This window comes from Alosa sapidissima, chromosome 6, assembly GCF_018492685.1.
Source record: "Alosa sapidissima isolate fAloSap1 chromosome 6, fAloSap1.pri, whole genome shotgun sequence".
In the NCBI taxonomy this organism is placed as follows: Eukaryota; Metazoa; Chordata; class Actinopteri; order Clupeiformes; family Clupeidae; genus Alosa; species Alosa sapidissima.
In genome coordinates this window covers 12848051-12860095 of record NC_055962.1, presented here as the reverse complement: position 1 = coordinate 12860095, position 12045 = coordinate 12848051, and the positions used below count along the sequence as shown (strand labels likewise).

Genomic DNA, 12045 nt, shown 5'->3' with positions numbered 1-12045 from the left:
CAGTGAGGGGTTAGGTGCCTTACTCAAGGGCAAGTGGAAATTGAGAGAAATTAACTTGTGTAGTCAATTTACACATACATTTCCTGAGTTTTTTTTTTAATAATAAACAGATATCACTGCTTCACTATAATCCATTATACATTACACAAAATCCTCTTCACTTTCTTCTAGCTGTCTGTCCAGAATGCACTCGACCTACTCTGTTGTTCCTCTAGTTATATGTGAGAAAGAAGTAAAGTGGCTTTGACAAACACTTCTAGCTTCTCAAGAACATTGCTCTATAGGACCAAGGAATGTTACAGTATATTTCCTTTTTTTTGAGCCGACGAGAGCATCAACATTGTAAAAATAGCCTACAATGAAAAAGGCCGCACTTTGCATACACGGACGTGTTGCCGACTTTGCATACACAGACGTGTTTTGTATGCAAAGTGCAGCCTTTCTTTTCTTTCTTATCAGTTATAGGTTTGGCCTAGCACAAAAAACAAATAAGAGACTGCCCCAGGTTTCCTACCAAAGCCCAGACAAAGCATTCTGTTAAGGTAGGGAATGTGGATAACACTGTGTGTGTGTGTGTGTGTGTGTGTGTGTGGTCCTCCTCCTCATGGTCAACATAATGCAGTATGGTAAACCGCAGTTAACAGTCAGGCAGTGTTTGAAAATATAATGAAAGAGCTTGCCTTTATCATTTATCACATTTTTTCCCTCTCATATTCCACACATATCTTTTGAAAAGTTCAAAAGTTCGATTTTATAGAATATATAAATGTGAAACACATGTCAAATAAAAGTGTAACCCCCTCATCTACCTACCTGAAAATACTCAAGCAAATTAGATTACATGCTCGCCACAAAGATCTTGGATGATATCCAAATGATCCGGAGGGAGGTCACTTGTGTTTTTGTTGTCGTCTTTGTCCTTTATAACATATGCCATTTCTTCACATGGTGCTCATTGTGACTTATGTGTACATACACGTTATGTCACGTTATTTTACATGGGAAAAACAAGGTTGAAGGGCAGCTGTAGAACCTGTGAACACTAAAGCAAGAGGCGAGTGAAAGACATAGAGCTTGTTTTATGGTAATACAACCTTCATTACATATTTTATGTTTTTACAGTTTGAGATTCATGGAGGGACACATGAACAGCTAGAAAAAGACAGTTTTATGGACTAAGGGCTGTCGCAAGGGGGGGTCGCCCAGGGCCTCGCGTCTGATGCCTAGCACCTGGCCAAAGATGACATGACACGTTTATTCTTCATTAGACTATCACCAGTTCCATATCAATGCTTATGAATGGTGACTATACCGCTGCGCGTCGGGGAGTTGCCTTTCGCCCTCGTCCTTGGCGGCCGTTATCCCTTGGCCTACTTAACGGCTATTACTTCCCGAATAGTCAGGGGGCCCATGTGGTTTCTGTGGGATTGAAATGTTAATTTTTGGAGAGTGGTTGGACGGTCTTTAGAGGTCATTGAACATGGAGAAAAATGATGTCTCCATTTTTTTTACCTGTTTTAACCCTATTTTTGTGAATTTGTATATTTCACTATAATTAACACCATACATTTTGCCTAATCACTGGCTATGTTGAATAAAGTTCACAAAACAGTCATTTTCTTATTTTTAACAGTATGATTGTATGTCAGTATTATGATTGTATGTCAAACAATTAGAGATAAGCTCAATAACCAATCAGTTTCACCAAATACACATACTCCATTGCTGAAAGATAGCAAAATCACAGAAGAGACCTCAAACATTTAATTCATTTACATATGCATATTAGATCTCACCTCCACAATTTCCTCATCAAAATCTACAACTAGTCTACTAAACCTTATTCCTACTCACCTTCTTAAGACTGCTCCCCTTCCTGGATAATGTTTTGCTCTAGATTATAAATAATTCAATGCTATCAGGGCATGTACTGCAGTCGTTTAAGACATCTGTTATTAAGCCCTCCCTCAAAAAACCTAGCCTTGTATCGATACTGGTCTTCCTGGACCTCAGCGCTGCCTTTGACACCATAGACAAAGCCGTGGCACAAAAAAGGTCGAAAAACAGATCAACCGTCAACAATTTGTACAGGTCCATAATAAACCATCTACCCAGATTATGGTAAAATGTGGAGTGCCTCAAGGCTCAGTACTGAGGCCCCTGTTGTTTAGCAGATGATACATAACTATACCTCTCCATAAAACCTGATGAATTAACACCGTTAGCCAAACTTGACACATGTATAAGAGATATAAAAACATGGACGACGAATAATTTCCTGCTTTTGAACTCAGATAAAACAGAAGTCATGGTTTTAGGTTCTAAAAAGATGAGGGATATCCTATCCACATCACAGGCTACATATAGTGATCTTCCGCTGACCTCATCCACAAGTGTTAAAAACCTAGGAGTTATAATTGACCAGGACCTAGCACTAAGTAATCACATAAAACAGATCACCAAAACTTAATTTTACCATTTAAGGAACATTTCAAACATCCTTACCAGATGCCGAGAAATTAATGTTTTGTCATCTCAAGGATAGACTATTGCAATGCTATTATGCTGGCTGTAATAATACCCGTCTAGAGAGCTTACAGCTTATACAAAATGCAGCTGCTCACACAGAAAAAATATAAACATACTTCCCCCATCCTAGCATCTTTACACTGGCTACCTGTTAAGTCATTGACTTCAAAATATTGGAGTTCTTGGTTGGTTGCCTGCATTGAAAGAGGACACCTCATGAAGACGCTCTTTTGTCCGCTTCTGACAGAAGAAGCACTTATCTATGCTGGCAGCAGCTGCTGCTGAACAAGTGTCCCTCTAGATGGACTTGATGCAGTTGCAGGTGTTGCTGCAGGTTCAGAAGATGGTCTACCGAGTCTTTTCTGAAGACACAGAGTCCTGCCTGCTTCACATGATTTCTAGTAGTGAATCTTAGCATGCTGCAGATGCTCACTGTTACAGGTGGATTTGTAGCAGTTCCTGTGCCAAACTGCTTTGATCTGTTGTAAAATAACTGCACTGTAACAATGTAATCACTGGCTGATCTGTGATGCCCATCTCCATACTCCCTCATGGACAAAAACAAGAAATTTGGCATATGTCTAGTGATGGTGTCAGGGTTGTGCAGGAGGACCCAAGTGCAAGATTCAACCAGGCAGACTTAGACAAAACATTCATTTTAAAACACAAACTTTACATTTAAAGAATTTCTTACTTACATACGGAACTTTGACTAGACAAACAGAGAGACGATCCGACCAGGAACAGAGAAACAGGAGGGTAGAAATACACAGAGCAATTAACAGAGACAGAGGACTGGACGAAACCAACGAGACAATAACAGGGAACAGGTGAGGAGGCAGAAATGGAGGGAAAACAAACAAGACAGGAAGCACAGACCAAATAAGGAGATGGGGTGGAGACAAAGACAGATGACCTGCAGGTAACACAAAGCACATGGGGAACAGGCAAAACAAGACTGGACTGGGGAAGGGACAGGAACAAAGACAGTGACAGGAACAGTGACTGGGATGGTGACAGGGACAGTAACAGGGACGGTGACTGGAATGGTGACTAGGATGGTAACTCCGATGTCGGAAGACTAGGCTGCAGGCGTGGCGTCGGGCGAGTGGGCTGCGGGCACAGGAGAGGGCGCCTCTGGACCGGGCACAGGAGGCATGGTGTCGGATGACCAGGTTGGCCAACGCTTGGCACGGATCCTCCTGGAGGGAGCCCGAGGGACCTGGAGGAGTTCTGGGGGGAACTGGAACTCCTCAGGCTGGGGTTCTGGACCTGAAGCAGCCGGCTGAAGGCACAGCACACCCACCCTAAGCCCCTGGCAATGGGCTGGAGGGGCAGGGTCAGGCGGGAGACTAGCTGCCTCAAAAACTGGTTTACAGGAGGGAACAAGGAGGGACTGAAGGCTCTTACCCAGACCTGAGAGCTGGTCAGCCAGGGTAGCCATTCCTGGAACCTTCTGTAGCCAAGGCCTTGAGGAAATAGTCCTTTCCATCAAAGAACAAATGGCATGCCGGCGCTCCAAGTCAGTGGACTTCACTAGCTCCGAGTTGAGCCTGCTGAAGGTGTACTCCACTTGATTTAGCTCCTCCATTGGGAAATCCGAGTCTGCTGGGTCCATTTGTAGTCAGATCGTACTGTCAGGGTTGTGCAGGAGGACCCAAGTGCAAGACACAACCAGGCAGACTTACAGACAACACAGAATTTATTTTAAAACACAAACTTTACATTTAAAGAATTTCTTACTTACATACAGGACTTTGACTAGACAAACAGAGAGACGATCCAACCAGGAACAGAGAAACAGAAGGGTAGAAATACACAGAGCAATTAACAGAGAGACAGAGGACTGGACGAAACCAATGAGACAATAACAGGGAACAGGTGAGGAGGCAGAAATGGAGGGAAAACAAACAAGACAGGAAGCACAGACCAAATAAGGAGATGGGGCGGAGACAAAGACAAATGACAGGCAGGTAACACAAGGCACATGGGAAACAGGCAAAAACAAACACAGGACAATACACAAAATGGCCACCAGGGTGGCACAAACTCCAACAGTCCGGGCCAGATCCTGACAGACGGGTCATTCACCAGTCCACACATATCTGCCACTGGATACATAGCATCTTTTAGAATATGTGTGCCATCACCTGACTAACAGAAAGACACACCTCAGAAACTAGACTGTGCCACCATGAACTATGAAAATATGGTTGTTCAAATGTAGAAGGTCACTAATATCACCAACCATGAAGAACAGAGCACTATGTGCTTCAAGTTATTCGATATTCTAAATTCTATCACTGCCAGCTATCAACAGCCAACTGTCACTGGTAGTCAGGGATGGATTACTGCATGGGCTTACCAGGCCCAAACCCAGAGGCCCAAGGAGTCAGAGGGCCCAAGCCAGTGCATGGAATCATTGCCTCAATATCAACACATCATATCAACACATAGGCTATGAATCTGATTGAAATAAAGTATTGGCCATCCCCAAAATGCACCAGAATACAGGAAATCACATCAAATAAATTTAAAAAATGTCCCCCGCAACAATTAGTGGGGGGCCCTTAATACATCTGGACCCAGGGGCCTGAAAGTTCATAATCCATCCATGCTGGTAGTGTCTCTCTTTCTCTTTCTCTCTCTTACACACACACACACACCTGTCTGTTTGTCTAGCTGATCCTTTACCCTTTCTTTTCTTCACACTTACATAGGCTTCGGAAAGGCCTTACAGACTTCAGCTGGTACTATGTAAAACATGTGAGACATGTTTTTTTTCACTCTTAAGAACCCCTAGAACAAAGATATAATACTCTCCAAAAATTAACATGCGAATCCCACAAGCCCCCAAATTAGACACATAGGACCCCATACTAGAACTTTGAAATTGCGATCAGTGAGTGGCATCGGGTGAACGAAGCTTTTCGAAGTTGAAACGCGATTTAAAAACTATTTGCGCACCTCACATCACAGGAGAGATGTGGGCTCGCCCTTCTATTAATCGAAAAAGATGTTACTGCAAGCTGGCCTATGATTTCATTGCTGAGTTTCCGGCAAAGAAAGCATGAAAAGTAATTTTTTCAGGATATGGTAAGTTATTTTATTTATATACAGGCTATTTATTATGACCGCCGCTAGCCAAGCTAGCGAAGCGGTCATATAATGATTGTCAAAGTTCTTTTATGACCGCCGCTAGCGAAGCTAGTGAAGCGGTCATATAATGATTGTCAAAGTTTTTTTTTTTTTTTTTTTTCTTTTTCGTCATCTACTTCCTGAATTTTTGGTCAACGATACCCGGGACACAGAAACACCGGTGCACATGAAATTTGGTGGGTATGTAGCCCCACTAGACTTTTACGAAAAAATTTAGTTTCGTCCCCGGGGGCCACTCCCCCCCCGTGCTGGGCCCCCCGAACCGCAAAAAAAGCAGTTTCTCCTAAATAACTACTTGAACCGTGGCACTGAGGATGAAGAATCTTTTATGGTATGTTGGTCTCAAGGGCCCACATCAACCTGGCCCATAATCACTCATTTGTGATTTGCACCCCCCCGATAAAAAATGAAAATGCAATATCATTCTGCTTTAATCGCCCCTATCTTCAGTTAAGATGTTCAGAACTGCACCAAATTGTAGGTGTATGATTGACCTGTCATTCTCTGGGGGTATGCCAAGTTTCGTAGAATTTCATCCATGGGGGGGGTCTAAAAAAATTTAGGTTATGTGTACATTTAGTGACTGTACACTCATTGGCCTGTAGATGGCAGTGCACACATATACACATGCACACACACACACAGGTACGCACATACTATCGGTATTAGAACGGCCGATACATAATTATAAATTCAGTAGGATTAAAAGAAAGCCAAATATTCATCATCATCATCATGGCTGCATTTCCAGTATTGGCGATAAGTAGTCGTTTGTCCACTAGATGGCGCATCGTTGCAGTGAGACATAATTTTGTTGGAAGTTAAAAGTGGGTTGGAAAAACAATAGACGCTTCCTACAAGGACTGTAGTTTACCGCAGAGAACGTCTAATAAGGATAGGACGATGTTCACATGAAATGTAATTCCCATTTCTTCTTGAAGCCGAAATAAATCTGAGGATGTTTATCGGACATGCTTGGTTTTAACTGCAGGTACGTTAATCTTATAATATCAATAAGGACCTAGGTAATGTTACCGTTAGCGTTGATTGAGTGATGGAGGCCAATTTGATTGATTGCATTTGTAGAAAACTATAAATGCGGTTATACCAAGCAAATTGATAGCAGCACTGTAATTGTATCTTTCGACTGTTATTTGTTGCAAGTGCTACAAAAATCATTCTGTGCAATGGAAGATTTACCAACGTTACACCGGTCTGATACAGTTTTGCCTATACATGCGTGAGACTGAGACGCCTGTTTATTTTGTTTTAAGTGCGTGCAGGGTGTGAGAGGGGAATCGATGTGCTTTGATTCCAGCTTGGTAGTTGTAGTCTGTGAGATTAAGTGTGAGTAGGGAAAATAGAGATCAGGAAAGGAATTTAGATTGATTAGATCTGAAATTATATAATTCAGTTACACATATCATATCATCAAAATTCTACTGAATTTGCATTGATGTTTTTTTTTCTCTATTTGTCAATGGCTCATCCATGTTCCTTTTCCAAATGGGCAGTAAATGAGATGGCACCAAACAACAACAACAATAAAAAAAGGGAAAAAAATGTCTTTTGAGATGATATTTGAAAATAGGGCCATTCTGATACGATGGGGCTGACCATTCCATAGTTTGGGTCGCGATATCCAGACTTATGTAATATTCCATATTTCAGGGTGCTGAGTCTTGCTGTAGTATACTTATGAAACAGGCGGGGGCTCGGTCATTTAAGGATTTAGAGCAGGGGTCTAAAACTCAAATGAGCTGGGGGCCACCCAGCAAAAACAGTAGTAGTAATAATACAAGAACAGATATTTCTGAAAATGTAGTGTTTTTTTTATTATTTCAAATACTGTATAACACAAAACTGCGAAGAGAAAGTCAAGTCAACGTCAAGGTAATTTAATGTGCTTTATATAAACAAAAGCAAACAGGAAAAGCTGATAAAAGTATAGAAGGGCAACAGTCAAAGAATAGTTTAAAAAGTAAAGAGTAAAATAATAATAGTAATAAGAAAACATAAAACACACAAGGTAATAAAAGCATAAAAGGGCAATCATTTAAAAGTGTTTAAAAAGTAATCATTAAAACATAAAAAACAACATAGAATGATTATGGTACAAAATCACATATAGGATGATGTAGGAACATATGAATTCACTGGTGTTGAGGTAGTTACAGTTCCTTTTGTATTTTGTTTTCTGACATCTTGCCAATGTTCTGTACTCACATTAGGCTTTGTTAAATTAATGCATTCATCCTCTCCATTAGCAGTGATATCAGCCTGTTTTGGTAAATTCTCTGCATTCCCGGTTTGTGTTGCTGTACTCACTTCATGAGATGTCTCTCGTGGTTCATCCGCCTTTGATGGAAGGGCATTCTCTGCATTTCCGGACGCACCGTGACTTATCACTGTCAATAGACGATCGATCATAATCTCCAAAAGGCAAATATTCTCCTTCAGAATCAGAATTGGTGAATAACAGACCTAAGACAGACTGTTTTAATCAGTGTCGTTGTTTGTCGCAATTAAAAATACCCTCAAGGGCCGAATTACATTGTTATTTTGACACCAGGTCGCGGGCCGGAATTGGGCCGAGAGTTTGAGACCCCTGATTTAGAGGTTCTGCTGATTGCTAAGGAGTTGCTTCAAAACTTCTTGTAACCATACCTTAAACACCTTGTAACCATACCTTACACACTGCTTTCTGCTTTGAACTTTGTTTGCAATTCTTCAACACACTTATAGCAAAACACAACACACTGTTTCTTATGAGACACTTTGTTCAAAAATGACATATACCAGTATTGTAATCATTGATAGAACATTTCTGTTCAAAATGCAAAACACTTAATTGGAAATAACTGGAAATACCCACACAGACACCTGAAAAAAACTAACACAGAAAACTGAACACCAATCAGTCTGAGATTTAGCACTAAATAATAATATTGGATTGGATAATGGATGACATGGCATTCGAATATCAGAAAAATAATGCACATTCAAGGTGGCAATGTTAACTTTTGATCACTAAAACTGTCTTGTTAGTAGAACTAGGCTACTTCTTTCTGCGACATATTGACTAATTTCTCAACTTAAAGCACAAACTACCGTTACTAGTTCTAAATGGAAGGTTGCTACACTTTTGTTTTATTTTTAAAAATATGTTTATTTTTTAATGGCAGCAAATGAGAGAGCAGCAAACCTATACATTCTCATCTCCCAGCCGAAGTCTTGGAATAATGCGCAGAAGGAACCAGGAGGAAAACCAGCGGTTGGCCACTTCATCTGATTACAAAAAAGTGTGGATCGGTTTGTTCAGGGACACCTGGCAGAGGTCCGACAATAGCAAGTCCCGATTCACTGCCTGTGGCCGAAGTACTTCAAAAAGGGCGGATTCAATGACAAATGTGCTGCCTGGTATGCCTCAAAGCGTGGTTGGGCTGATGATTTGTGTGAAGAGAAGAAAGCCTTCATGTGTTAGAGTGAGTTTGCCACAGGCCTGCTCCATATACAAGTGTTTCAGGTGTGTGTGTGTGTGTGTGTGGTTTATGATGAAGCAACAATAAGAGAACATTTCTCTCCACAGCCCCACCCAGTCGGGTGGTAAAGGGGACCATCAGGACGGACTCCCCTCTGAAGCTGGAACACCCTGCTGTTCAGGCTGCTATCGCAGAGCAGGTGAGTGAATCCCTCCTTTCTCTCCTCACAAGCTCCAGTTGTCTCCCAGTCAGCTCAGGTGGAGGTAAATCTACTGTATCAACAAAGATGTAAAATCAGCCACTGTGCCTAGGAAAGATGTCTGTAAAAATAATAACAATGTAAACAGTCATGAGTTGTGTTTTGGGAATAACAATCTTTAAACCAACGAGAGTGACATCCGTCATTCCCTTTAAGAGCCTTTAAGAGATCAATTTCCTTGAGAGAACTTGATATAATGTAATAGGCTACTGTTGTGTTTCAGGTCAAACAGTCACTCTCACCCTTGTTCTCTTCCTCAGATTCAGCAGAAACTCCATGGCCAGAGGGTCACCTGGAGACAGCAGCCAGATGGGAAAGTCTTTCATGAGAAGAAAAACAAGGATGCAAAAAAATTAGAAAAGAGAGATGAACTATGAGGAGAGGAGTGAGGAGATAGAGATTAATCATATGCATGAGAGCTCCTGATCTTTAAAATTATATAGGCAGAAATTGATTTAGTTTCATTTCAAATGACATTTATCCTTTGTGTACTAATAGACCTTTGCTTACATAAATGCATTATAGGCTACATACAAATGAAGTGGATTTATTTGACAATTTTGACACCTGCTTGACTTTTCTCCTTTTATGTTTGGAACCAAATGCTCTTATCAAAATTCTGTTTGATATGTTACATACTGTAGGCTATGCACAAGTGTTTTAATAATAATTTAACATTAAACACATAACGATGCATCCTGATAAAGTTCCCTTGGCTTTTGTAATTAAAATAGCCCCAGTGCTGCCGCTGTCAATCTCTGTTGTCCGTTCTCCAAAGAAACCCGTAGCCATAGATTAAGTTTGCTTCAGAATCTCTTGTTTAATCTGAAAAGATCTGAACTACACAGCAGGTGGTAAAACTCATGAGGCATTCATACGTGAGAGGTAGCCAATAATGTTTGATCAACTTCTGAAGACGACAAGGACAACAAGCTGAAGTGCAATGATATAATACAATGAGTTTTGAGTTCTTTTTTAAGTGCTGGGTAATGTGTCAATACTACTGTATGTGAGGCAGTGTTTGTCATTGCACTTCTCAGGTGTTGTAGATGGAGATTTGGATGAAGCTGGAGCTGGAGCTGTCAGAGAGTATCTGGCATGAAATGTTAATGTAGGCTATACCTGCTCTTCTTTCAGTCATGCAACTGTGTTTACCGTCATGTAGCCAAATTATTCTGCACTTTGTTGAAAGGATTGGTCAATTTGTATTAGGAGAAACAAAAACCTGCATACCACGGTGACCAACAGCATGGGAAGCATGAGCGTCATTGTTATCATCATCTACATGCAACACTGTGGCCACTGCCAAAGCAGGTTGTCTCTGGTGCCCAAAACTGCAGCGGTAAGGTTTATACACTTAATTTAAGGTGTTCTCTGAGGGTAAAATTCTGTATGGTGCTCTTAGGAATTCTGTATTGAAACAGAATTCACAGTAACAGAAATAAGGATTGTTGGATAGTGTCATAGTAGCCGAGGGATGTTTAAAAACAGATCGTGAGGTAATAGGCCTTAAAGGCCTTCAGGGAAATGGAGAATCTGTTTCTCCAGTATTTGTGAGTTCAGGAGCTTCAGATGTGGGGAATTATTTGACCAAAGGTGTCTCTTATTGATTTATTTTGTTAGTTATTTACAAATATAGACAATTAAGGCACAGAAAAACAAGAAAAAACAATGTCCCTGTTAAACTTTTCCTCTGTGTTTTGGTGTGTCGCGGTGCTGTTTGACAGGATAATGGATAATTAATTTGCTGTTACAAGATAATGTTGTATGGATGATAACTGGCATGAGATGCAAAAGATCATGGAAGAATCCTCATTTTGGGTGCCACTATCCCTTTAGGAACAGTGCCTTTTGATGTTGTCAAAAATGCGATGACAGTAGGCTACTGTTATAGAGAGAAAATGCATCTCTTTATACGTATTTCTATTACCTATTGTTTATTATGTTTCTATCAATTGTTTGATAATAAGTAAGAAAAAAAAACAATTCTGATGATCATTAAAAACATAGGTGATGAACAGGACTGACAGTTATGAGACTTGTAAGACGTTCCCATTGATGTTGTACTTTACTGTCCTCTTGTGGTATACATCTAATATTACACCAACAGTGTTGCTGCTCATGTCACAGAGCAATGGCAAACATGCAGGGAAGGGAGTGTGGCAAAGTGAGAATATTTCAACAGGTGCACAACACATATTTTAGGAGGCAAATAGTAGGGCTGCAACTAAAGATTATTTTCATAGTTGTTTAATTTGAATCAACTGGTTGTCTGATCGATAAAATGTCAGAAAAGGGTTAAAAAATGTCATCAGTGTTTTCCAAAGCCCCAGACTATGATATTTAGTTGATATTTAATCTACTGGGAGATAGGTACAATCAGAGAATTTCGAGGTATTTTTCTTACAGAATTGACACAAATGAATTAAGATTACCAAAATAGCTGGCGATTAATTTAATAGTTTGACAACTAAACGATTAATCGATTGGTTGGAAAATCATTGTGTATCTCACAAGAAAGCAAAACTACCAGGATATTGAAAGGGTGGGTGGTCAGGGTTGCACTACACTTGGACAACCAGAAAAAGAATATCTAGTGTTATCTAAGCTGCATAA

General features: G+C 40.5%; 1 protein-coding gene and 1 long non-coding RNA gene across 2 annotated transcripts; one reads left to right on the top strand and one right to left on the bottom strand.

Annotated features, from left to right (window-relative positions):
- Nucleotides 1-3385: 3385 nt before the first annotated feature.
- Nucleotides 3386-4307, bottom strand: LOC121711779 (vegetative cell wall protein gp1-like). The gene is made up of 2 exons (XM_042095617.1): nt 4277-4307; nt 3386-4163 (listed from the first exon to the last, which is right to left on the bottom strand). Exon 2 carries the CDS (start codon nt 4145-4147, stop codon nt 3611-3613), a length of 537 nt encoding a protein of 178 aa, XP_041951551.1. The 5' UTR covers nt 4148-4163; nt 4277-4307; the 3' UTR covers nt 3386-3610.
- A 4638-nt stretch (nt 4308-8945) lies between these two features.
- Nucleotides 8946-10826, top strand: LOC121711777. The gene is made up of 3 exons (XR_006032433.1): nt 8946-9173; nt 9278-9369; nt 9690-10826. It is a non-coding gene; the product is annotated as an uncharacterized LOC121711777 (long non-coding RNA).
- Nucleotides 10827-12045: the final 1219 nt, after the last annotated feature.

Bases quoted from the DNA above. Each gene is read 5' to 3' on its own strand.
- LOC121711779 (XM_042095617.1), bottom strand. From the start codon at position 4,147: ATGGACCCAGCAGACTCGGATTTCCCAATGGAGGAGCTAAATCAAGTG.